Below are 26266 nucleotides of genomic sequence, written 5' to 3'. Positions count from 1 at the left end.
ATGGCTGAGGGGAGGCAGGTACATGGTGCAGCGGGAAGGCCCCTGAGCAGAGGTGTGGGCTCCCCTGATCCTTGGAGGGTGGGAGCAAGCCAGGTGGGAGGGGGTCCTAGAGATGTTCAGAGGACAGTGATGGGAAAGAAGCAAGAGGTGGAAGGGTGTGGCCCCAGAGGTAGAGTATGGAGGGTGGTTTTGTGGGGCTGGGGAAGCAAAGCCCCCCGCTCCCCGCCGCCCGCCCGCCATGTCCCATTCACCTCCCATGAGCCTCAGGACTTGGCATCAGACGCACAAGGCAGAGAAAACTCCGAGCAGACACCGGGTGTTGTAATTGGTTTTTGCATGCACAACATTAGAAGGAAACACTTCACATTTCTACTGAACATAACAACTGAACTGGAATGTTCTAGAAAATGCTCTGGTGTGAGGACGGAGAACCCCCCGCGGGAAACGTAACTGGGAGGTCTGGGGACCACTGTGCACAGGTGCAGACCTCCCTGTGGGTCCCGCTGCCTGAATTCACTGTGTGGGAAAAGCCGCCTGGGATTCACTAACAGGAAACAACGGATGGGAGCTCACAGCTTCAGGTCAATATTTAATTGTTCACTTTAATGTGCAAATAAATAGAAAAGGAAACTACATTCAAAACAGCTGCGAAGGAAGTTCAAGCCCCAGAAGAGAAATTCTTCAAAAACGAGAGAGCTCCTTAGAAGCATGCAGGGTAGGGGATCAGGGGTTTGGCAAACACCCCAGGCCCCCGCTGAGGCACAGAGGGGCTGCCTCCCGGGGCTGGTGCAGTTCTGGTAAGTTCCCTTCTTATAAAACAAGGGATCAGACAAAGTGCCTGGGTTACACTTGAGGAAACAGGGCAGGGAGACCCCAGGAGGGATAAGTAAGCCTTGGCCCACAGTCAAAGGCCTCACAAACCTTGAGCTCCACAGGCAACTTCTAGAAACACGTCTCCACGTGCGGGAACCGTGGGCTTGGCACAGCTCAGCAGGAGGGCGAGGGCTGCGGTGGCAGAGGCTGCACGGGGACTGCTTCGGGCCCACTTGTCAGCGGATCCCGCTCGGTAAGATGTTCCCAGGGCCCGGCCCGGGCTTCTCGTGTGCAGTGAGTTCTAGGGAGCTGGTCCCCAGCCTGAACTGCCTGGCATTCTTGGCCCAGAAAGCCATGGACGCCTCCACGGGACAGTCGCCCCAGCCCCTCACACACACGCCAGGTGGCAGCTGCAGGAACAGCCGTGTCGGGTGGGAATGAAGAGGCTCTCAGTCCCTAGAAGCCTTGGGACGTGGTTGTTGGAAAGTGCCAACACTGAGAGAGCGTAGAGGAATAAATAGGTGTGTGCACCTGTCTTCTGGAGTGTCCATCTTGGTACACGATCCGCCCTGGAGCCCTCCCACATGGGCCACTCGCTTGGTGGGTGTGGGGCCGAGCCCTGTCCCCTACAGACCCAGAGTCCGGCTGCTGGATCAATGCAGGGTTTGGCAGTCCTTTTTCCAGAGTGGGGTCTTCTGGGCCATTCTGATGCTCCTGCCCACACCACACCTCACAGTTTGGCTAACAGGGCTCTTCCTGCTTATAAAATAACGAGGATCCGAGCACTGGTGCTTGGCCAAGCTGATGCCCACACTGTCAGATCTGGGCATTGCCCGGCTCCTTTTACGCTGGGAGCCTTTGAATGCCGGCCCCTCCCAAACGTGCGCCCTCACATGGCTGGTCACTGACTTTCCCAGATGCCCTGTGCACAAAATGACCAGCGCAGCCCCGAGCAGAGATTTGGCACAGGTGATGTAAGTGCCTAGCAGGTGTGTGAACATAATTGCTTGCTCCTCAGGCAGTGGGTGGATCCTCCCCTTTCTGCTGGGGACTGAGCCCCAAGTTCAAGTGCAGGGGGTTCAGGCTTGGCACAGGACTGGCCCAAAGGAGGCTGGGGAGCTGAGAGTGATGGCAGCGTGGGGCCACAAGCTGACACAACCCCTTCTCTGGAGCGGCAGCCTGTAGCAGCAAGGCTGGGGGATGCTCTCCTTCCCTCGGGGGGTTCAGGAAAATGGTCTCGACGGACACCTAGGCCTGAGGAAGCAACCACACCAAACTGTGCTGCGATGGCTGCTCAGGTGCATCAGGGGGAGGCAGGGCGGCGGCTGTACTGCACGCGGTAGCGGGTCACAGGCAGGCCATGCACATGGGCCGTCTCGCAGAGTGTCTTGCAGGGCACCATGTCCTCATCCTCTTCGCCCATCAGCCAGTCCTGCACCAGGCCAGCTGCCTCCACGGTCACGTTGTCCTCCAGCCAGCGGCCGTGCCATTCCTCAAAGTGCTGGTGGTGCCGCAGCAGGACCAGGGGCTGGACCTGCAGGGGGTGGGTGGGGTTGAGTCAAGAGACCGGGCGCCCCTAGCTGGGCACTGATACATGGCTGTGGGCTTGACCCAGGGTCCCAGGGCAGAGTGGGAGGCGTACCTGTTTGGCTCGGCAAAGGGTCCCCCGGCGGTACATGTAGTCCTCGGAGTTGACGATGAACATCATCTTGTGGGAGCTGAGCTTGAAGCGGCAGTCCACGTTGCAGGCGCTCTCCACCCCCACCAACCGCTTCCAGGAGCTCTTGGCCTCACCACGCAGGGCCCGCACCTGCTCGCACTGCCACCTGCGGAATTTCTTGAGGTTCCTGAGGGTCACAGGAGGATTTGCAGATCAGGAAAAATGTAAGGGAGATGCAAACAGAAGCAAAGACCCACTACCCAAACCCTTCAGTCCAGAGAAAACCAACTCTAGTCACACAGGGGTGCTAGCAACCCTGGGAGGGGCTGCCTGGCCAGCCCTGCTGGCTCCTCTCGCTTGCTTCCTATGTACCTCCAACAGGGAGCCCCTCACCCAGAACCCCCTTCCCTACCTCCACCCTCCCAGACCTGGTCCCATCTCCCTCCTATCAGTGGGCCTGGGACCCCACCCCCAGGCTGGCCCCCACCTGGCAATGGGTCCCCACTCACATCTAAACACCAACCAACAGTCCCCATTGAGCTTGGCCTGAGGGGAGATCTGGCCCTGCCTGGCCCAGGCCCAGGCCCAGGGTCTAATGATGCTGGCGCTCCCGTCTCTGGCCTGATGGCTGCCATTTCCGGGAGCTTCTCCCTCCAGGGCCTCACCCCCTCCTCCCAACCCCTCTGCTCCCTTAGGCAGGGCAGCCCCCTCATCCCGGGATGACTGCACGACTGCTCTGCTCACCCCAGACCTCAGGAGGACACAGCCACACCTTGTTCACATCAGGTGCCCAATTAGTGTTTCCAGACGAAGGAAACTCTTTAGCCTCAATTAAAGACACAGGGTTTCCTTGTGGCTCCTCTCACCTCTGCAGGAACACGGGCTTCAGGAGGAAGCCCTCGGTGGGGGAGCTGGACGCACCCTCGGTCCCCACATACTGCTCCATGTACCGAGCCAGGTGCTGAGGGGACAGGAGGAGACATGGCCGTGACTTCCTGCGTAAGGGCTCCTCAGCCAGGACCCTGAGCTCAGGGCTCCTGGGGATGTGTTAGGGATGGTGGCTGTTGGAGACCCTGATGTGTGACTGAAACCATGCTGCAGCTGGGGCGGGACGTGCACACCAGCTACAATGAGACACTTTACGGCATTCCGTGCTGAAGTGGAGAAGTCCCTGCTGTGTAACAACCTATTCAAGTTCACACAGGGAACGGGGACCCCCTCATGGAGGAATGCAAGGTCCAGAATGGACATCTGGATGTGAGCAGCAGAAAGAGGGAAAGACCAGGTCACAGGTGGGAGTGAACAGGACGTGGGGCTGGGAGGGGCCACCCAGGTGCAGTAGGGCATGGTGGTGTCCAGTGACCATCTGCTCACCGCCCTGTCAAAGCCAGAGGCTCCTCCAGACATGAGCTTAATAAAACCGCATTTGCTGGAAACTCCCGGAAGGTACAAGGTATGCAGGCCTCCACCCTCACTCGTCTTGGAGCTTCCTGTGTGGGGGAGTCCTGAGGTCGGCAGGGAGGATGCTGGGAGGGGAGCCCCTGCGGCTTTGGTGAGCCCCCAGCTCTGGGAAGGAGGCCTGGGCTTACCGGCCCGGTGTGAGGGCGCCGAGTGTCACTGCACCTCCCCATTTCTCCAGACAGAGCTCCTGAGCGGACATGATGCTCCAGAGCTCCTGGTCCACAGATCTTGGCTGTTTGACTCAAGGTCAAAAAAGCAGCAACACCTTTTTGAAATATGATTCCTTTCGACGTCCTTACTTATTTGGTTACATACTGCTTGACTCCAGCAAGGGTCTGACACAGCTACGTGTCAGGGGACCAATCGCTGTGGTTTGTCTGAGAACAAGCAATTTCTGGAATGTGATCCGTTGGCGATAAAATCAGGAATGTCCCAGGTAAACTGGGACAAGCTGTTCACTATTGTGGGTTGAATTGTGTCCCCAAAAGAGACATGTCTAAGCCCTAGCCCCTGGCACCTGTTCGTGTGACCTCATTTGGAAACAGAGTAATCACGGTGAGGTCACACTGGAGTAAGGTGGGCCCTAAACCCAATGCCTGGTGTCCTTGTAAGAGCAGAAAACCAACACGGGAAATGTCTCGTCTAGTGGAATGTGTGACTCAGAGCGTGGCCGGGCGGATGTTCTCCTGGTGATTAAGGCTCGGGACCCGGAGCCCTGAGCTTTATACACAGAGTGCAGAGGTCACACGGCTCAGGTGACCACGCCGGCCGCAGGCTCAATTGGGATGGCTCAGTGTCGACAGCAGGTGGGAGGAATCAGGACCCAGGGTCCTGCCCTGGGACACACCCTGGACTCCTGAGGGGTTGGTTGTCTGCAACTCGGGCCCTCCCTCGGCTGCCATGGAGGCCTGTGGCCTGTGCTTGTGCACGCGGCCCGTGGGGCGGGAACTCCACGATGCTGACGATGGCCTCCCCTGGCCCATAGTGTGCACAGGGCCGTCGTCCTCACCTGGACCTCCACGGGGTCCTCCGACTGGGCTTCCTCGGTGTCCAGGAGCTCAATGGTCATAATCACCTGCCCTTTGCGCTGAAGGAACATCACCTGGGGAAGATGGGGGACAATGCCTGGAGCCACAGAACAGTCCAAGCTGACACAGGATGAGGTCAAAAGCTCATCAATTAACCACCTTTGCCAGCCTCTGGGCCTAGACCCTTCCTCCAGGGATCAGGTGCTGGGTACCCACCTCATGGGCCCCGTGGTGCCCCCTGAGGCCAGGACCAGCATCCAGAGGCCCAGTCAAGGAAGTACATGTAATCAGACTGGCTGAAAAAGCCATGTTCAGTCCAATCCCGCCCCCCAGGCCAGAACACAATGGCCGGCCCCTCCTGTTTTGGGCATTCCCCTTGCACCCCTAGCCTCATATGGGACTGAACATGGCTGGTCTCTCACCTTGAAGCAGTTCTCATCAGCCATGCACCGCTCAGCCTTCCACTGGTAGCTCGTCTCCCTAGCGGCGCGGACGCAGCGGGAGGACAGGTTCCCACCGGCGGCGCCCCGCTTCTTCTCGTTCAGGTAGAGCTCCACCACCTTCAGGCAGATGTCGTCACTCACGAGGTGGTGCAGCTGGTGGGGAGGAAAGCTGGTGGGTGCCTGGAGCGTGTGCCACTCAGAAGGGGCGAGCAGTTTCTGAGCACACTGCCTGCTGGAGTCCCCACCTCACCCAAAGACAACATGGTCAAGTCCATGAAATGGGGATGAAGGCCAGGATCAGATGGGCCATGCAGAGCGAGTACCTCGGCACAGGGCGCAGAGCAGACCAGAGCAGAAAAACTAGCCCAGATCAGACTAGGACAGACAAGAGCAGACCAGTCCAGAGCCAAGCAGACCAGTTCAAACTAGACCAGACCAGCAAACCCTGCTTGGGTTTGAGAAACAGATGAATAAATGCGAAAGAAAATGTTCCAAAATGGGGATCGTAATTATCTGAAAGTGGTGGGATGGAGGAAGGTTATTTTCCCTAAATTTTCAGCAATAAACACAATGAATGCCTTCAATTCCTACAAACATCTAAAACCATAAGGTTTAAGAAGAGATGAATACAGAGATAGCGGAGGCACAGGGTCGGATGGTGCTGGTGTGAGTCAGCCCTGCCACCACTGGCTGCAGCAGGGCCTTGAGTTCGGCCCCGAGTATCAGGGATCTCATATGGTGCCTGGCACACAGCAAGTTCCCCAAATAGTGGTTGCTGTTACTGAAAACAAGAAACGCTAATAATAATGGAAAAAGGGCAAAGGGTGTGGGTATGTTCCCTCTAAGGCAGCGGTTCTCAACCTGTGGGTCACGACCCCTTTGGCGGTCGAATGACCCTTTCGCAGGGGTCGCCTAAGACCATCCTGCATATCAGATATTTACATTACGATTCATAACAGTAGCAACATTACAGTTATGAAGTAGCAACGAAAATAATTTTACGGTTGGGTCGCCACATGAGGAACTGTATTTAAAGGGCCAGAAGGTTGAGAACCCCCGCTAAGGTAAGTTACAGGTGTCAGCATGGGAGAGCCCTGTGAGCATATCTGGCCCAGGGCGCGTCCAGTGGGGTTTGATGAAGCCACAGCTCGGGGGGTGAAGTGCTTGCCCATGGTGTCCCCCGAGCCACTGTCTCCTGGAGCTGTGTGCAAGGTCCCATGCGTGCTTCCCCATCACTGGACATCCAAATGGCCACAGATGGAGGAAAAGGTGCCAACCTTAGGAGCCACCAGGGAAATGCAATGTAAAACACGATGAGATCCTGCTGCCCCTCAGCCCAGGAGAGGTGAGAGGCCGCCAATCCCAGCTCTGGGCAGGACAGAGTACCCACTGGAAAACCAAAAGCTTCCACTGCAGCCGGCGGGCTTGCCTCCACCCCACCGATGGGAGTGGAGGAAACTCGCAGATGTCCACCAGGAGACAAGCAGTGTTGCTCCAAGGGCCCAGAGGGGAGTTTGTTCCCTGGAGCAGGCCAGGATGAAGGAGCCACAACTGCAAGAAGGAATGCTGCAGAATCACACTGCCTGATGCCTGACGGGTGGTCTACTTCCATTTACACACAGCTCAAGACAGGAACTCTACCTCAGCTTCAGAAATCAGGGCAGTGGGTGCCCACGGTGAGGAGTAGCTGGGAGGGGTTGTGGGTGAGGGCATCCACATGTGAAGACCCATGGGCCACCCACTTAGGATTTGGGCACTTTCCTGTGTGTTCTACTTCAGTGAGAAGTTTTTCTAACCTAGAAGGAAATGACGTTTCTAGAATGTTCCCAATGACTGTATCTGGGTGGGAGAGGAATAACATTATTTTACTGGCTTCTCTTCCACTTTAAGTGAACAGCCTTAGTTGGTAATCAGGAAACAAAAGTCAAGCTGAAGAATACCACCAGGAGGACACATGTCCCAGGACCACACCAACCTGTCTGGGCTGTTGTTTATATTTTATGACTCATTTCCTCTCCTTGACATTTGGCTATTGCCAGTGTTTTGCTACTATAAATGACACTGAGTGCTGAGGAACGTCACTGATATCCGCCCCACACCCCTTGAAGGGGGCCAAAATTCTTTACACAATGCCAAGTCACCCTCACAAAAGGTTTGTTAGCAGGGACTCAAATTCATGCTCACAGCAGCATTATCCACAATTGCCAAAAGGTGGCAGCAACGCAAGTGCCCATCCATGGATGAATGAATGAACACAATGTGGTCCATTCTACAATGGAATATTACTCAGCGGTAAAGAGGAATGAAGCACTGACATGATACAATGTGGATGAATCTTGAAAACATCATGCCAAGTAAGAGAAGTCAGACCACATACTGTATGATTCCATGTATATGAAATGTCCAGAATGGGTAAACACATAGACAGAAAGCAGATTGGTGGTAGTCAGGAGGAGCTGGCAAAGGGGAATGAAGAGTGACTGCTAACGGGGACAGGGTCTCTTTTTGGGGTGATAGAAATGTCCTGGAACTAGACAGAGGTGAAGATTATATAACACTGTGAATGTACTAAATGCTATTGAATTATTCACTTTAAAATGGTTAACATGCCCTGATGGTGTGGCTCAGTGATTGAGCGTTGACCCATGAACTGAGAGGTCACTGGCTCCATTTCCAATCGGAGCACATGCCCAGGTTTTGGGCTTGACCACCAGTGGGGGACGTGCAGGAGGCAACCGATCAATGATTCTCATTGATGTTTCTATCTCTCTATCCCTATCCCTTCCTCTCTAAAATCAATTAAAAAATCCTATATAATAAAAGCCTAATATGCTAAGTGTCTGGTCATCCATTCAACCAATTGAAGCATAATATGCTAATGATATGCTAAGACCACTCAACCGCTCGCTATGATGTGCACTGACCACCAGGGGGCAGACAGTTGACTGGTAGATTAGTCTCTATGACCCGTAGGTTAGCTTGCTGCTGAGCGAGATGGGAAGGACACGCCCTGGAGCCCTCCCACTGTCCCTCCCTGGCAGGCCAACCTTCCACCTCCCTCCCTGGCCCCTATCATGCACCGGTGGGGTCCCTCAGCCTGGCCTGTGCCCTCTTGCAATCTGGAACCCCTCGGGGAATGTCAGAAAGCTGGTTTCTCCCGATCCTGCAGGCCAGGCCGAGGGACCCCACTGGTGCATGAATTTGTGCACCAGGCCTCTAGTAAGTAAAAAAAATAAAATAAAATGGTTATTAACATTATGTTATGTGAATTCTACCTTGGTTAAAAAAAAGGAAAGATGCTGGCATGGGACCAACCACACAGCATGAGAGTGATAGAAGGGCAGGTTTTCAAAGCTGGGGACTGGCGAGGAATCTTGAGGAGGTGCTGTCGCCCCGTGTGTCAGGCCTCCTGTCACCCTGCTCGCTGCCCATCCTGCACCCGCTCACCTGGCGTGCGATGCTCTGCACCAGCTTGTCCATGGTGAAGCCGACGTAGGCGTGGATGGTGAACATCTCGCGCAGCGTGTCCTCGTACTGCGTGGGGTCGATGCTGCCGTCCAGCAGGCTGCGCACCATGTCCAGGAAGGCTGGGTAGTACTCCTCCAGCTCCACCTCACCTAAGGGCGGAGACAGGTCACACAGGGCTGTACCCACAAGACTCCCCCAGGGCGAATCCAGAATCTCCATAGAATCAAGCAGCCCACGGTCTGCCTCCCACCACGGGCTTCTTAATGGTGGCCCGACTCCAGGATGGAAGCTTGACTGGCAGTAGTTGCACGAGGCCCAGCTTGGGAGGCAGGCAAGAAGGGCTGTGGCTGTGGCTGTGGCCTGGCGATGCCGGTTTCCTGCTCCTACCACGGCACCACAGCCAGAAGCAGTGCTACTGCTTGGGGAGGCTAGGAAGGGCGTTCGAGACTCTACTATTTTTGTGACTTCTCATTTGAGATACTGTAATTATTTCAAAATGAAAAGCCAGAAAAAAACACAAGGGGACATTTCCGATCATAAGCTGTGAACTGAAACCCTTGGTGCCACTGCCCGTCTCCCAGCACCTGCATGTCATCCGTGGGCTCTGACAGGGGCTGGGGACTCACTGGGCTGCTTCAGCCGCAGCTCCATGGCGGGGTCACTGCCCTTCTCCCGACGGCCCTCGCAGAGCAGCTTCTCCCTCTCCTTCTCCGTCCGATACTCCAGGAGCTGCTTCTGAGCCTGGCGGTAGATCTTCAGGAGCCGGGAGCACAGGGTCTGGTGGAGACGCAGGAAGAAGTACCAGTTGTTGTTGGCGAAGAAGAGGCTGTAGACGTCATCCATGGGCTTGTGTGGTGGTGGTGGTAAAGGCGGTGGTGGTGGTGGTGGCGGCGGTGGCTGCTGCTCAGGGGTGGTGCCCTCGCCAGTGGGCCCCTTCTCCACCGGGGGGCTGCTCTGTGGCCCAGGCGCCGGCTTCTTCCGGTCACCAGGTTCCACACTCTGCCCCTGGGGGCTCCCCCGGCCCTCGTCAGCAGAGTCCTCAGACGCCCCTAGGTCCAGGTGCTGGGAGAAGAAGAGGCTGGGCACAAACTGGTGCACCAGCTGGTGGATGGTGCCCTGGTCCTCCTTCTGGATGGCCGGCTGCCGCTTCACATAGTAGCTGATGAGTGCGGCTGCATCCTCCAGGATCTGCTTGTCCTCATACACGAAGATAAGGTGTGGCTCACTGGAGGGGGCGCTGCGGCCCTCTGAGTGCTGCTCCTGGTGCTGGGAACAGGATGAATGTCAGGCAGAAAGCAACCCGCGGGGAGAACCCAAGATTTGCACCCTCAGCTTTAACAGTGTCACATTGCTCAGCGCCAGGACCAGAACAGGGCCAACCTCCCTCCCACCACCATTGCCTGCAGCAGTGCCTAGGGGCCAGGGGATCTGAGGGGAGCAGTGCTCTGGTCACCAAATTCCAGCTGACCCGAGGTGCCCAATCCAAGCTCTCTGTGGGGGTCAGGAAGGCTCAAGGTGGACCCCGGGCCTCTCTGCCCACCATCATTCATTCATGGATGCTCGGCTAGACCATGAAGACCTGGGACTACTTACATGTCAGCCTCTTCTCCCTCAGCCTTTCACACCTGGCCCATACCCTGCCTCTGCCCCCCTCCCACCCACCACCAGTCCCTCCACAGTTCTCCTATCACCCTGCTGCACAGGCCTCCTCCCTGCTCACTCCAACCACTCTCCTCACCCAGTTTAGAACAATATGGCGACAGGAACACAGCCAACTCTACCACCCCCACCAGGCCCTCCCACACTGGTCAGCAGAGGACTCCAGCTCCTGGCATGCAGGCCTGCAGAGCACACATGGCTTCCTCCTCTGAGGCTTCAGGAGTGCAGGACCTTTGCATGAGCCTGTTTACTCTTTCTCCCTGGAGAACCACGTCCCTGGGTTCACCCCTCTCCTGTCTTTAGCTAATCATCTTTCTTCCAGAAAACCTAGACAATGACTACTTCCTCCAGACCGCCTGAGCATGTGGGGGACGGGGGACGTCTAGGCTCTTGGAAAAACCGAGTGTGGATGCCATCCCTGTAGGTGGGACCTCCTGAGGGCAGGGCAGGGGGAGGGAGGAGGCAAAGGCTGTTCCTCAAACAGAACTAGTGACTGGCAGGAAATGGAGATGGGGCCTTCCACTCTGTGCCCTGGTCCTCATCAGCTAAACACCCTTTTCCCCTCTGCCCCCAAGGGAAGAGCCAGGAACTCAGTGGTCAGTGGTGGGTCTGTTGGGCTACATCATCACCCCCAAGTTGACAATGTACCACAGACCCCCATTGGCGGGGAGAGGTTGCAGGCTTCGAGGTCCTTCCTCAAGTGAGGAGATCAGACAAGCTGAAGAGTAGGGCCTGGGACTAGGGGCTGGGACCTGCAGGGGGGAGGGTGCCCTAGAGGCAGGGAGGTTGAAGGGCAGGGTCTTAGGGCTGCAGCCCTGGGTGGTCTCCAGTTATGTGGAGACACCCCCAGTGGCCTGGCTTTTCTGTCCTTAATTTCCATACGATGAGAGGAGGTACGACGCTTGCTGCTTATGTGAAGAATAAAAGGGAATAAGTGCGCCTGCCCAGGCAAGTGCTCAGCCATCGATGCTGCTCTGTCCCTGTCTCCTGGGCACAGCCTGAGAGCAGCACCCGCAACATCCCTGACTGCCCCCCAGGGCCTCCACCCCCCTGCCAGGCCACTTCTTACATGTATTTTTCAAAGGCCCAGATTCTCAGAGCCTGAGAGCCCAGCCCGGCCTCAGTTGTGTGATTCTGGGCCCATGAGCCTAGACGGTCCAAGACTGGCAAGAGGACACAGTGCAGCTGCTGGAGGGGAAGCCCGAGGGCTCAGAGCTCTGGTCTCCTGTGACGTCATGTGCCTATTTCCTCACTGAGGAAACTAAGACTTGGATAACAGCACTGCATAGGAAGGTGTGTGAGCAAGGGTTCTATGGGATGTTCCTTCTGGGGGTTCAAATGCTATCTGGTACCCACTGGCTGTGGAGAAAGGAAAGCTGCTGGCATCAGGCATCTGAAGGAAGGTCCATCAAGGCCCACAGGGGGAAGGAGGAGGGAAGAGCCCCAGTCCTCCCTGACCAGCCCTGGTCTGTGCTGCAGGAACCTCCATCCTCACCCCTACACGGCCATGAGGGCAATGCCACCAAGCCCGCCTACACGCTGGGAAACAGGCAGAGACCCGGCGCAGAGGAGGGCCTCACCTCATCATAGACACTCTCAATCTCGTTGAGCAAGCTCTTGGAGCGAAGGGCCTTGGTGTCGTTCTGCTTGAAGTTCACGGCCTGGTGGTCCAGGGACTTGAGGTATGCCTTCTCGTATTGCTCCCGCCAAATCTTGTTGAAGCCCTGCTGGGCCTCCCGCCACTCCTCCTCCTTGGCCTTCAGCCTGTGGGGGCCAGAGGGGCTCAGCACAAGGACAGCATGGGAACAGCCTGTGACACCCGCCTGAGCCATCCCTGCACTAGGACCAGCCTGTCTTCCATCCACAGACTAGCCATGCACTAGGGGACATACCATGTGACTCCATCTGTGCCACAGTGGGACAGCCAGCGCCAGGCCTGTCTGTATTGAGTAAAGGAGGGAAGGAGGGAGCCATGGTCCTGGAGGACCAATGTGAACAGTTTTATGGTTTCTCAAATGTCGCTGCCACAGAACCAACCTCCTCCCTGTCCTGGCTTCTGTCACTGACCGTATTCCATGTAGCTGTTGGCTCAACTGTGAACCCCATGAGGGGATTGTGTGGGTCTCGCTCAGCTCTGCAACCCCAGGGCCAAGCATAGCACCCAACTGAGGGCAGCACTTCATACCTGTTCACTACCATGGAAAAGTTCCTAAGACACAATACTAAGTACAAGGCAAGCTGTGATACATGTCCAACTCTTCATGTTTCGACCTAATAATGTGTGTGGTGGCCAAAGGACTAGGACAAGTGTTAACCATGCTTTCCTCTCGGGAGGGGAACAGGAAAACGAAGGAAGACTGAGACACTCAGTAAGGCACCCTGAGGCCCCAGGGACCCCCCCCCGCCCCCCTCCCCACCTTGTGATGGCATCTGTGACCAACAAGACTAATGAGCAAGTGCCCAGGGGCCAGAGCTGAGGAAACCTTTTGAGAACGACCGGGACAGCAGTGACGGGGTTTTTCTTGAGGCTCTCGATGATCTCAGGAGCCTTGTCTCCATAGATGCGATGGATGGCGCGACGCTGGATCACCTCCGACGTGCCCCCCAGACAGTCGTCCAGCCGGAACTTATCCTGGTCTTCCGGTGCCATCCGGGACAGTTTTTTCTGCACGCTTTCCAACACTCGAATGGTGGCCAGGTTGGTCTCCAGGACGACGTCTAACTATGGAGAGGAAGGCGGGAAGGGGTCAGTGGGGCCCTAGGGAAGAGCCTGGGCTGGCAGAAGGGATGCTTGGACAGAGCTAACAAACTCTACGTCTGAGGGGTGTGACGGGCATTAGAAGGTGGGGCCCTGAGCAAGTGAGGCTGATTACTGAGCTGGCATCCAGTCAGGAGAGGCACAAATGCAGGACCTGGTGCTGAGGGACTGAGAGCCATTGGCCATTCACTGCTGGCTGACCCCCTGCACAGGCATAGAGAGCAAGCTTTGCTTGGCAAAAAAGGGGAACGGACCTGTGGTGTACTTAGCCCCTGGATGACCCTCAGGGCATGTGCAGGGGGAGCCAATCCCCAAAGGGAACATACCATGTGACTCCATTTGTGCCACAGTGAGAGATGAACACAGGTCAGTGTTGCCAGGGGTCAGGGCTGGGCGGGCCTGGGAGGGAGGTGTTCAGATATAAAGGGCAGAAGGAGGGGTCCTAGTGGTAGGGAGCCGCTTAGTATCTTGGCTGTGGTGGTGAACACAGGAACCACCAAAGGTGGGAACACGCAGAGCTGAATATACATGTATGCACAATTCAACACATGCACACGCCACATATGCACACACAAATACAGTCCAACGGGGCAAATGGTGCCAATGTCACGGACCTCGCTGTGATTTTGTGACTGCGACTTATGAGCTGTTACCACTGGGGAAGGGAACCTGATTGCTGTGTCATTTCTTACCCTCCATGTCAGCAAAATTTTCAAAAAATTAACTTAAGCTAACTAAATTTTTAAAATATGTTCTTATTGATTTTTAGAGAGAGAGGAAGGGAGGGATAGAGAGACAGAAACATCGACGAGAGAGTAATATCATCAATTGGCTGCCTCTTGTACACCCCCCTCAAGGAGTTGAGCCCAAAACCCGGTATGTGCCCCGACCAGGAATTGAACCCACAACCTCTCAGTTCCTGGGTTGACACTCAACCACTGAGCCACACCGGCCAGGCAAGCTAACTTAATTTTAATTAAAGAAATTAAATTCAATACATTGCCTAGCCAGCCTGAAGGAAAGCAAGGCAGAAAAGAGATCTGTGAGGACCTGCCCTGTTGGAAAGTGCTGGCATCCCTGATATTCAAGAGCAGATGGGGGTGGGGTGCAGTGGGGAGGTTAAGAAGGGTCAGGGCAGACTGGTGCAGCCACTATGGAAGACAGTATGGAGTTTCCTCAAAAAGTTAAAAATGGAACTCCCATTTGACCCAGTGATCACACTTCTAGGAATATATCCCAAGAAACCAGAAACACCAATCAGAAAGGATATATGCACCCCTATGTTCATAGCAGCACAATTTACCATAGCTAAGATTTGGAAACAGCCTAAGTGCCCATCAGCAGATGAATGGATTAGAAAACTATGGTACATCTACACAATAGAATACTATGCTGCTGTAAAAAAGAAGGAATTCTGACCATTTGCAACAGCATGGATGGAACTGGAGAACATTATGCTAAGTGAAATAAGCCAGTCAATCAAAGAAAATAACACATGATCTCACTTATTTATGGATAATAAAGACCATTATAAACTGATGAAGAAAAATAGATACAGAGGCAGAGCAGCATCGAACAGACTGTCAAACTACAGCGGGAAGGCCGGGGAGGGTGGGGAGGGGGGTAAGAGATCAACTGAAGGACTTGTATGCATGCATATAAGCATAGTCAATGGACACAAGACACTGGGGAAGGTCAAGGAGAAAAAAAAGGAGACATATGTAATACTCTTTGTAATACTTTAAGCACTAAAACAAAATTAAAAAAAAAAAAGGGTCAGGATATATCCCAGGATGGAGAGGGAGATGAGCAGGGGAGAGTGAAGATAGTGCCATGGAGAATGGGGGACAAGGCACACCCCATGTCACCACCATCCTGGCCAGGACTCAGGGCCACCCAGAGGACCCTGCAGCACCAACATACACACCTCAAAACGCTCGTCCTCACAGCGGTGCAGCTGTTCCTCGTAGGGTGTCTTCTTAGAGCTGACAAAGGTGGAGTCCTCTGACCAAGACGGGAATGAGACCCAGGTGTCATTCAGCACCTGCATCAAGAAGAGATGTTACCCCAGGTAACAAGCCCTGGCTGCCAGAACTGTTTACAGTACTGTTCATTGTAGAAAATATAAGAAGAAATATCACCTTGATTTTACAGGAAATTCCCTTATCATACAAACAGTAAATGTGATCAAGTGAACAAATCATAGTATTTCAGGGGTTGGCAAACTTTCTCTGTAAAAAGCCAGATAATGCACACTCCCACTGGACTGGCTTCTCAAGTCATCCTATACAATAAAATGCTAACATGCAAATCGACCAAACAGCAGAACCACCGGTCGCTATGATGCGCACTGACCACTCAATGCAAGAGCTGCCCCCTGGTGGTCAGTGTGCTCCCACAAGGGTAGCGCTGCTCAGCCAGAAGCCGGGTTCACAGCTGGCGAGTACATTGGTGGTGGCAGGAGCCTCTCCCGCCTCCACGGCAGTCGGACATCCTCCAAGGGCTCCTGGACTGCAAGAGGGTGCAGACCGGGCTGAAGGACCCCCCACCCCCACCCTCAGTGCACGAATTTTGTGCACTGGGCCTCTAGTAGAGTTAATAAAAGAGTAAGCAAGTGCCAAGCAACCACTGATCCTGAACCAGAGTCGGGACAGGAAGATCAGAGAAGGAGGGACATGTCATGCACATACATACCAATGAGAACTACACCTCCAGTAAGTACACCTTCTCAGGGCAATGCCCCCAGCACAATGCATTTATGAATCAGAGCTTCTAACCTAACCATGGGCTCACTCCATGAATCTGCCTACGCCACAAGTCAGGCATCACGTGCCTGGGCTCCCACCTCGTTTTGGCCCAGATGCTTACTGGGACCGGAGACTGTCAGTGATTTCTCAGTCGCCTGAGACATGGAAATCTGCCTTAATAATTGTAAAAATGAGCCCAGCCAGTGTGGCTCAGTGGTTGAGTGTTGACCTATGAATTGGGAGGTCACAGTTCGATTCCTGGTCAGGGCACATGCCTGGGTTGTGGGTTCGATGCCCAGAGTGGGGCATGTGGGAGGCAGCCGATCGATGATTCTCACTCATCATTGATATTTCTATCTCTCTCCCCTCTCCTTTCCTCTCTAAAATCAATAAAAATATATATTAAAGCCCTACCTGGTTTGACTCAGTGGATAGAGCCTTGGCCTGTGGACTGAAGGGTCCCAGGTTCAATTCTAGTCAAGGGCACGTGCTTGGGTTGCTGGCTCAATTCTCAGTAGGAGGCGTGCAGGAGGCAGCCAATCAGTGATTCTCTCTTATCATTGATGTTTCTCTCTCTCTCTCCCTCTCCCTTCCTCTCTGAAATCAATAAAAATATTTATATATATATATTTTAAAAAGCCAGATAATAAATATTTCAAGTTTTGCGGGGACTACTCAATTCTGCCTTAGTCTTAGTAAAGTAGTCACAGGCAATATGCAAATTAATGGGCGTAGCTGTGTGACAATAAAACTTTATTGACAAACACAACCAATCGACCAGCTTTGGCCTGGGATTTGGCCCATAGGCGGTTCCTTGCTGATCCCTGAACCCAGCAGGCACTCTTGAATTCTGGATATACAGTAACAGGCTGTCCTCTAACCTTGAAGATGTATTCAATTGTCACACTAAACAAAAACATACTGAGGGCAGTGAACCCAGGACAGAGCAGGCTCAGCAAAATGATGGCATGTGCCAACCTTACGCTGGTGCCGTGGGCTCCGTGGCTTACCAAAACTGCCAACAGGGTAAGAAACTCACCTCTGCTCAGGTATTTTGTTTTGCCACATCCCAGCACATCCATTACTCAACATTTAGGGGGCTGACATTCAGTCTTTTATCTGATATATGAGAATGATGGGTGTTTTTTTGGGGGGAGGGGGCGGGAGGGGGTATATGCACCACACAAGCCAACCTAAGCCCCAGGGATCTACCTCCTTGCAGATGGCCGTCCTCCCACTGCACTTGGGCTGCTGATAAGTTTTGGGGAGCGCCCGATAGCTGGATCCAATGCGCTTACAAGATGAATAGTCGATTTCCCGGCTTATTCCATCCCCAGATCTGTCGCTCATGGGTGGGGCGAATGACAGTTCTTTCACCCCCAGGAAGGACTTGAATTGTGCAAAAAGTTCTGGAAATTTCCTTCAGAAATAAAAACAAATGGTAAGTCGACATCCCCAGGGCTTTCTGGGAGTGATCTAGAGATTTCAGAATGGCTCCATATAGACATCCGTGGTTAAAGATGGTCAGAATGCAAGCTCAGGGAGAGAGGCAGGAGGCGGAACCTAGCACCAGATGTGCATAAAGTTCCCACCTGGGAGTGAATCTGCCCCAAAACTTTGTCACCAGTCAGGCCCACCACTTGCACACTCTGGAAAAGACAACCTAGACTGGCAGAAGCTGGGTCGGCAACGTTCCTTGACTGGAAGAGGCCAGGGTTGGCCAACCTGCCCACTCCTGTCTTTGTAAATCAAGTTTTACTGGCACAGCGATGTCCATCCTGACACACTGCTTGTGGCTTCTTTTGCACAATGCCGGAGTGGGGTAGGGAGTCCCAGCCCCTGGCCCTTGAAGATCAGTCTGCCAAGCTCTGTTCCTCCTCCTAGGAGCACCCTCTATGGACACATTCTCAAAAGTCATAATGTAACCACCATGCATGTTGATAGGTTTTCACGCAATCCACCCCAATGTCACCTGGATTCATGTTTAAATGAGTGTCAAGGCCTACTGCGAGAGTGCAGTCACTGTGACAGCTGGCACAGTGATCCTGCCATAACAGCCAGGCAGGCTCCTCCCCTGGGGTTTTCACTGGGGCTACATAGGTCACTAATACAGCTGTCTATAATGCACACTCACCATATTATGAATTCTATTTGAAGGGTCTTATGCGCAGAGCCCACATGGAGCTTTCCAAAACTGAGGTCAGACTGGCTAAGAAGAAACCCGCCCAATGTGACAGGGCAGGTGAGGGGGAGGCAATGCTGGGACCTGGCCAACCCCCTTTCCTAACGCTCATTGTGCACAAACTCGGCGTTCGTGTCCACCTCCTAGAACAACGGTCACCAACCGGTGGTCTGTGAGGTCCAAAAGGTTGGCGACTGCTGTCCTAGAACATCCCCACCTTCCCAGCGGCTGCCCGGACCTGGGGCTGCCCACACACTGAGCAGCATGTGCTGGAAGCTGGTGGTTAAGTGTTTCTCTTTGGGTGGCTGGGATGCTAGTCAGTCTTTCATTCTTCCTGCAATTTCTGATTGTTAGAATTTTAAAAGCCTACATAGTGAGATTCTCCAGGGCTCTATGCTGGGTAGAAAGAGCTGATCCTGATTCCATTTATATAACATTTTTGTCGTGTAGGTGTTAGAGATGGAGCACAGAGATGGTTGTCAGGAGCTGTGGCGGGGACTGGAGCAGGAAGCAAGAGGGACACAGGCTTGGGTATCAAAGGTCAGCACAGTATCCTTGTGATTCTGGAGCCACTGAGTATCGTGACTGTAGTGAGACACACTCCCTTCCCAGGTGATAGAACTGTACACACACACACACACACACACACACACACACACACACACGAACTAGAAATAGGGAAACCTGCAAAGATGGGTGGGTTGCCCATCCTGGTTGTGGTGCTGACTTCAGAGGTTCCCATGGGGGGAACCAGTCCTAGGATCTGTGTTCTTTCTTACTACTGCCAGTGAATCTATAACAATCCCCACAACAATTTCCATTTAAAGACAGTATCAAAAAAAGTACCTATCATCTTCAAAACAATAGCCCAAAGAAAGGTGGACAGAGTTCACAGAAGCAAAACTTGTGGAGAGCCTGCGCAGTGTTGCTCACCCTAAAAACGGGCTGACGAGCTGGAGGAGCTCGGAGCCGGACACGAGCTCCTGGTTGAAGAGTGCGATGCAGCGAAGAAAGTTCTCATAGACCTCCTGGCTCTTCAGGACCCTGCGCACCTGCAGGGAGAGTACGTCAGGAGGCTTTGCGGGCTGGGCCCAACCCTGGCCTGTGCCTACTTGGCTTGGCCATCACTAGGTACATGAGTCACCGACATGGGCTTGCTCTAAAATGACTGCATGGCAACGCTCTCCGTGAGCATTCACAGTTCAGACAGCATGGGCCATCTCGCTGGTTCAGGCCACTGACCCCATGGGAGCCCCGGCATGAGCTCTGCTTTAGAAAAGTCACACAGTTGGGGCGTGGAAGATGTGTGTTCTCAAATCCGCTCGGCCCCGAGCTCTGACGCCTACAGCGCACCACCTGCCATCTGTTCAATGATGGCCCACACTCCCTTCCACGGTGAAAGCTGGTGCCTGCCCCTCCTCCCAGACCCACTCAAGAGCTCCCCTCCTCCCCCTGCTCCCTTCCTAGAAGCTCTCGCTCTGCAAACCCCAGTCCCACCAGTCACCTTGTCAAAGAAGGAGAACTCTTGCAGAGTCCCGTACTTCCCCACGGCAGCGATGGACAGGTCTTTGGTACCACGCAGTTTCATTTTCTTCTGTGGAGAGAAATTCGTTTTGTCAGTGCTCTGTGCATCCATCTTTGTCAGAGTCAGCACGGCCAGCACTGAGTTCTGACAGGAACTGTCACTGGGTGCTGGATGAGGTCTGCCCAGGACTCCTGTGGATGACCGTCTCAGAACCACTCACCTCCACGACCTAGTGACAGGACTAGGACTAGGACTGCCCCAGACATACATAATCTGGGATCTAAGTCTCAACAGCTTAGGGCTTTTGATAACAGGCAGGAATATCATAAAGTTGGAATAGCAAGGGAGCTATGCCACTGGACACAGTATCAGAAACCCCTCCCCTGCCCGTTTTATCCTGTGAGCCATGCAGTGATGGGAAAGGGACAGGAAGAGAACAGCACTGGTGGGATCCCACAGAGGCCCAGGTTTTAAGGCTCTGGAAGACTTCTGTCTCTAAGCTAGACTAGGACCTAAACTTGGCTACACTCCTGAGGCTACAAAACCATCTTCCGATGCCTGAAGAATGATGGAAACGTGTCAAGGGAACACAGGAGCCACTCTGAAAGGGCTGTACTGACCCATTTTGGGACAGTTTGGGCATCAAGATAAACTAATAGTTATGGATTATAACCCGGAGTTTATATTGACACAGGTAACTAAATAAAGGGGAAAAGGGAAGTCCTTCCTTACAGTAGAGAGTCACCTAGTAAATGCACAAACAATGATGGAATGAGAACATCACTATCATGGGTGATGAGAGCAACAGGAGCTAGACCTCAGTCCCTTCCACCCCTCAGCAGGGCACCTGATGCAGGGACCAACCTGCACAATTGTACATGGGCCCTGCCCATCAAAGAGGCGTGACGGTGCCCAGGAGCAGAGTGAGCATTACCTCTGGTTTCTCGAGGAGGAGGTGACACTCCTCACAACTATCTGTGATCCAGGGAAACAGAGGAGCAGCACCCTTGGAGGTGAGCTGACTTCCCAAGGTCCCACCGCCAGGGCATTTCAAGCCAGACCAGGGCCCAGACTCAGCCTCCTGCCCCAGGCCTACTTGGTTGGGCCTGCGAATGCTGCTCCCCAGTTCATGTACAGAGAAGGCAAGGCTGCCGTGTGTCCACACACGTATATCCACACCCGAGGCTGGCGATTACCTTGGCCGGTGCTGACACAGGACGGAGGAGTGAGGGCCGGGAGCGCTTTTTGCTGTGTTCCAGGTTCTTCTCGTGCTCACTCTTCTGGACACTGTTCATTTCACAGGGCCCATTTCCTGTGAACTAAGGACACAAACACAGGAGGTGGTTAGCGTTGGGGGGACACGGCCGGGCCCATCAGTGCTGGTTCTCTACTTGTCCGCATGCCTGCAACAGCCTTCAGCTCGGCCCTCAGCTCCAGAGAGTACTGTTTGCCATGGGCCAGGGGCTCTGTCCACATGTGAGGTGATCCCAACTCTCGAGATGCTCACATTTACTGGGGAGAGACCCGTGTACCCAGATCATGACAGTGTGACAAACGCCATGAGGCTGGGAGAAGGCTCACAGAAGGCACCGATGGAGGCTGGGTCCTGACCGGCGAGGGAGGCCTTAGGGTGAAACACGGGAGCTGGGCCTGGGTGTGGGGCTTACCCAGTGGACCACCAATAATGAGGGTCTGGTGTTCAAGTGCATCCAGAAGGGAAATGGCACGCACAGAGCCCCAACAGCAAGAGGAAGCAGCTGACAGCCTCCAGGTCACTGGGCGGGGACGGGGTGGGGATGGGGGTGGGTTTCCAGCCAAGTCTGTGTTCTTTCCTATGAATGAGCAGTGTCAGCACTCAGTATTCGCAGGCTCTACACCAGCCATCAATGAACAGGTTAGGGCTGTTTCTCCCAAGTGGGGTATCTACTGGGGGTTAACAACATTTACAAAAAACGCTTCTGGGAGAACTTGCATCTATGTGAATGTGCTGGAAAGCTGGAGTGGGTGGAGGAAGGTGGACAGACTGCAGCTTTCCTGCAGGATGTGGGCAGGGCTGGGGAGGCACTCCAAAGGCACTCACCACATTGTCATTCCCACCCCAACATGGGACCTGGATGGGGAGACACCACAGTGTGGGCTGGGTGAGCACATCATGCTGCACCCAAAAAAAACCAGCAGCATCTACCAGGTAAGAGTGAGCTCTGCATCTGTGTGTCTCTGCCTGAGACAGCGTACATGATACATTGTTACGTAAAACAGAAAAGAAAAAAAATCTAAGCAGAATAAACAGGATGCCATTAAAAAAATAAAAATAAAAAAAAAGGATAGCCCTAGCCAGTGTTCTCAGTGGTTAGAGCACCGGCCTGAGCACCAAAGGGTCATGCGTTCAACTCTAGAGGTCAAGGACACGTACCTCACACTTCGGTTATGGGTTCGCTCCCCAGCCCTGGTCAGGGTGCCTGTGGGAGGCAACCAGTCGATGTCTCTCTCTCACATCGATGTTTTCCCATGCCCTCCCTCTCTCCCATTCTCTCCCTCCCTACCTGTTACTCTTTCTCTGAAAAGCAATGGAAAAAATATCCTCAAGGTGAGGATTAATAAAAAAGGATAAACATCTGTTTGCACATGCAGTGGGAACTTCTAGAGGGACTCAATGTAAGGCACTGTGGGTGCTGACCTCTGAGGACAGTGACTGGGGAACTGAGGAGAGGAAGGGAAATTTACTCTTCATACTTGATACTCTTACTGATACTTGATTTTTTTCATGAGCACCTATTTTATAATAATTATAATGACAGTAATAAAATCTTATCGTTAACTACAGGCTACACTTGTCCCTTAGGGGAAAAACTTCTTTGGAGAATAGTCATCTAAAGAGTCAGTTACTCTTAAGAATATTAAGTGGAAAATTCTCTCTCATCTCTTTTGTGGCTGTAAGAATAGGTGAAAACACCAATTCCTAAAGGAGACCGGCAGTGGCACTATGACATGCACTGAGTGGGACGGAGATTGGGGGCCAACGGGGAAACCCAGTGCTTGCCCAGCCGAAGGGCAACATTAGCTAACATTAGTTAACAGTTCCAATTCATGAACACTTGAGCTACATGGACCCAAAGCCCATTTGGCTGGGGGTTGGCATATTCACCATGCTTCTTCGCCTGTTTCTGTAAATCAAGTTTTATTAGCACACAGGCACACCCACTTGACATACAGTCCAAAGCTGCTTTCCTGATAGAGCGCCGGCCTGCACACCAAAGGGTAGCAGAACTGAGTCTTTGCAACACAGGATGCCTGGCCTGCAAAGCCCAAGATATCTGGCCCTTCACAGGACAACATCTGCCAGCTCTGACCTAGGCCAAACAGTCAGGTTTAATTAGGACAACATCAAATTTCATCTTGGTTTCTTTTTCCCGAAATTTTAATAGAAATCCAAATATTAATACAAAGGACCATAATATAAAGTTCACTTTATATAACAAATTGTACATGGGTGTTTTTAATCATTTAAACATTGATTCAATCTTTCTAACTATATAAGGTAGCTCTAATCACCTAGTACACTCTAAAAAACTGAATTGATAACAAATGCCATTTAAAAAAAATGGATGGGCAGGCAGTTTTCTGGGGGAAATGCTTAATTTTTTAGGACGGGCTTTATCTATGCCTAATTTTGTAAATTTCCAGTCATGCTCACCAGGGGGTGCTGCAACCACATCCATGAGAGGACAAGAGGTTCCTCCACTCACTGGCCATCCACCAGTGCTTAAAGCATCATCATCAAGATGAAATTTCATGAGAACTAAGACCACCCTTGCCCAAAAATTGCTAAGAGTTGGAACAAACAGTGTAGACAGACAATTTTATCAATTACCTACTGTCTGCTGTGCAATGCCCCCCATAACCCCAATGGACAGCATTCTCCACCCGTTATACTGACTGCCAGGGTGGTTCAGTAGCAAAGACCCAGGTTCACTCTGGCCAGGAAGAGAGGGTCACTTCCTAGAGGTTCCCAAAGTGACCTGCCAGGCTCCCACAGCAAGAAGGTGGCAAAGTGAGACTAGAACCAAGGTGTGCAATCATGAGCCCTTGTTGCTCCAGGCACTGCACCCACTATCTCTGGTTAAGGCAGGGCTGCTCTCTCGAGCCTCCCGGGGGTGTGGAGAAGGACGTATCGCTAGCCCCTTCACCTCCGCCAGAGTAGCGAAAGTGGGCTGGGACTCAGCCAGACCTTCTTTCCCAGGAAGGTACGCTGTCCCTGGACCACTCAGCGCGGCCGGCTGGCTCTGGGAAGGCCAGTCAGGGCATTACTGTGTGTCAATCTCCCTGCGAAGATAGAATTCAAGGAAAAAGCTGCCAAGGCTGAGATGCAAGGTCCAGATCCAAGAGGATGAGACCCAAGGGGTCTACAAAGCATATAAGGGGGAAAGACAGAGCTTCAGAGTATGACAGGATGCAGCTTGAACTACCAGGAATGCAGAAGGAAGAGGAGGGACTTTTGCCGAGAAGAGAAAGATGGAGCATTGAGCATATGCCGGGCCTTGCAGAAGGCACTTGAAGAACAACAGTTTGTCGTGTCCCCATCTGAGCAGGAGGCAGGAAGGAAACAAGGCCCAGGAGGCACTGGCCAAGCCCACCTACAGCGCCCAAGGAGGCTAAGCAAGTGCCATGGTCCAGGCTGTGTTCACAGGGTTCAGTGAGGATGCACTGGGCTCCAAGCAGGTTGAAAGGATGGGCTGCAGCTCCAGCACTTAATATCAGCCCCGCTGATAGGCACAGAGCTCCTCCAACTTGGAATCAGGAAGTGTTTCCTGGTGGCATCCTTGCTTAGGGATATCACTAAGTGTCCTGGAGACAGTGACACGGGCGGGGGGAGGGGGGTCGGCACGTGCGACTAGCCCCAGCCCACGTACTGGAAGTCTGCCTGACTAGACAAAGCATCTTCAAGGCATCCAAACCCAGACTCCTGCCCTGATCTCCTTCCTTTGAGACCGCCCTCACAGCATCTTCATTCAGAAGCAGAAACCACGAGAGGTGGTGATGAAGAGTGTGTGTGTGAGGTGGTGATGAAGTGTGAAGTGTGTGTGTACTATTTCTGTGCTCACTCTCCAAGTCGTCATCAGGACAGAGAGGAAAAATGAAAAGAGGAAGGGGAAGTCAACAAACTAGGAAGAGAAGGGAACTTCCTCAATCCAATAAAGGGCGTTCATGAAAAATCCACAGCTCACGGCACACTCAATGGTGAAAGACTTAAATCTTTTGCTCTAAGATCATAAACAAGACAAAGATGTTTGCTCCCACCACAGTACTGGAGGTTCTACCAGGGCAATTAGGCCAAAAAAAGAAAAAAAAGAAAAGGGGATTAAAACTGAAAAGGAAGAAGGGAAACTATATTAGCAGGTGACATGATCTGATACACACAAAATCCTAGCAAATGCACAGAAACAAAGCGAATAAATGAATTCAGAAAAACTACAGGTTACAAAATCAACACACAAGAAAGCAGTGGTGTTTCTATATGCTAGCAATGAACGATCAAAAATGCAATTAAGAAAATTTCCTGTCCATTAGTATCAAAAAATAGTAATACTTAGGAATAAGTTTAACCAGGGCAGTGTAAGACATGTACATTGAAAACTATAAAACATTGCTGAAAGAAATTAAAGAAGATTTAAATAGATGGAAAGATGCTCATGTTCGTGGATTGGAAGGCTTACTATTGTTAAGATGGCTATACTTCCCAAAACCGTTGAAAGATTCATTGCAATCCTTATCAAGATCCCAATGGCCTTTTTCATAGAAATGGAAAAGCTTATCTTCAAATTACAAGGGGCCCTGAATAGCCAAAACATTCTTAGAAAAGAACAAAACTAGAGGACTCACACTTAAGGCTTTCAAACTTATTACAAAACTACAGTAAACAGGACAGTGTGGTGCTGGCATAAGGGAAGACATGGAGATTAATGAATTAGAATAGAGAGTTCATAAATAAACTCATACAACCATGGCCAACTGGTTTTCAACAAGGGTGCCAAGCCCATTCAATGGGAACAGAAGAATAGTTTTTTCAACAAATGGTGCTGGGGTGACTGGATCTCCACATGCAAAAGAATGAAGTTGGGCCCTTACCTCACACTCTATATAAATACTAACTCAAAAGGGATCAACGACCTAAATATAAGAGCTAAAACTATTAAAAGAAAACACACGGAAAAGCCTTCCTGAATTCAGAAGAGTTGGCAATAGATTCTTAGATTTGACAATAAAAGCATGAGCAACAAAAGAAAAAATGGGTAATTGGACTTGAGCAAACTTTAAACTTATGTGCATTAAAGGACACTAAAAAAAAAAAAAAAAGACAACCTGCAGAATGAAGGAAAATATCTAATAAGGATCTAGTGTTCAGAATATATAAAGAACTCTTACAACTCAACGACAAAGAGACAAACTAAAATATGGGCAAAGGACTTGAATGCACATTTCTCCAAAGAAGATACACAAATGGCCAATAAGTACATGGAAAAA

At 52.4% G+C, this 26266-nt stretch overlaps 1 protein-coding gene across 1 annotated transcript in view; it reads right to left on the bottom strand.

The window, feature by feature from the left end:
• Positions 1 to 582: 582 nt before the first annotated feature.
• SIN3B (SIN3 transcription regulator family member B) overlaps positions 583 to 26266 on the bottom strand; it is a 40704-nt gene continuing 15020 nt past the window's right edge. The window contains exons 6-19 of the mRNA XM_070416333.1: positions 20941 to 21063; positions 19724 to 19813; positions 19153 to 19271; positions 17250 to 17457; positions 15218 to 15334; positions 13016 to 13254; positions 12113 to 12296; positions 9500 to 10139; positions 8853 to 9022; positions 5385 to 5558; positions 4944 to 5036; positions 3340 to 3434; positions 2456 to 2660; positions 583 to 2347 (exon numbers count right to left, since the gene is read on the bottom strand). Coding sequence (XP_070272434.1) covers positions 2117 to 2347; positions 2456 to 2660; positions 3340 to 3434; positions 4944 to 5036; positions 5385 to 5558; positions 8853 to 9022; positions 9500 to 10139; positions 12113 to 12296; positions 13016 to 13254; positions 15218 to 15334; positions 17250 to 17457; positions 19153 to 19271; positions 19724 to 19813; positions 20941 to 21063 — 2688 coding nt within the window. The 3' untranslated portion in view covers positions 583 to 2116. The remainder of the gene's footprint in view (positions 2348 to 2455; positions 2661 to 3339; positions 3435 to 4943; positions 5037 to 5384; positions 5559 to 8852; positions 9023 to 9499; positions 10140 to 12112; positions 12297 to 13015; positions 13255 to 15217; positions 15335 to 17249; positions 17458 to 19152; positions 19272 to 19723; positions 19814 to 20940; positions 21064 to 26266) is intronic.

Source organism: Myotis yumanensis, unplaced genomic scaffold, assembly GCF_028538775.1.
Source record: "Myotis yumanensis isolate MYYU_CA2020_CCGP unplaced genomic scaffold, mMyoYum1.0.hap1 SCAF_5, whole genome shotgun sequence".
In the NCBI taxonomy this organism is placed as follows: domain Eukaryota; kingdom Metazoa; phylum Chordata; class Mammalia; order Chiroptera; family Vespertilionidae; genus Myotis; species Myotis yumanensis.
Note: the sequence above shows the minus strand (reverse complement) of the source record. Positions and strands in the feature narration are given on the sequence as shown.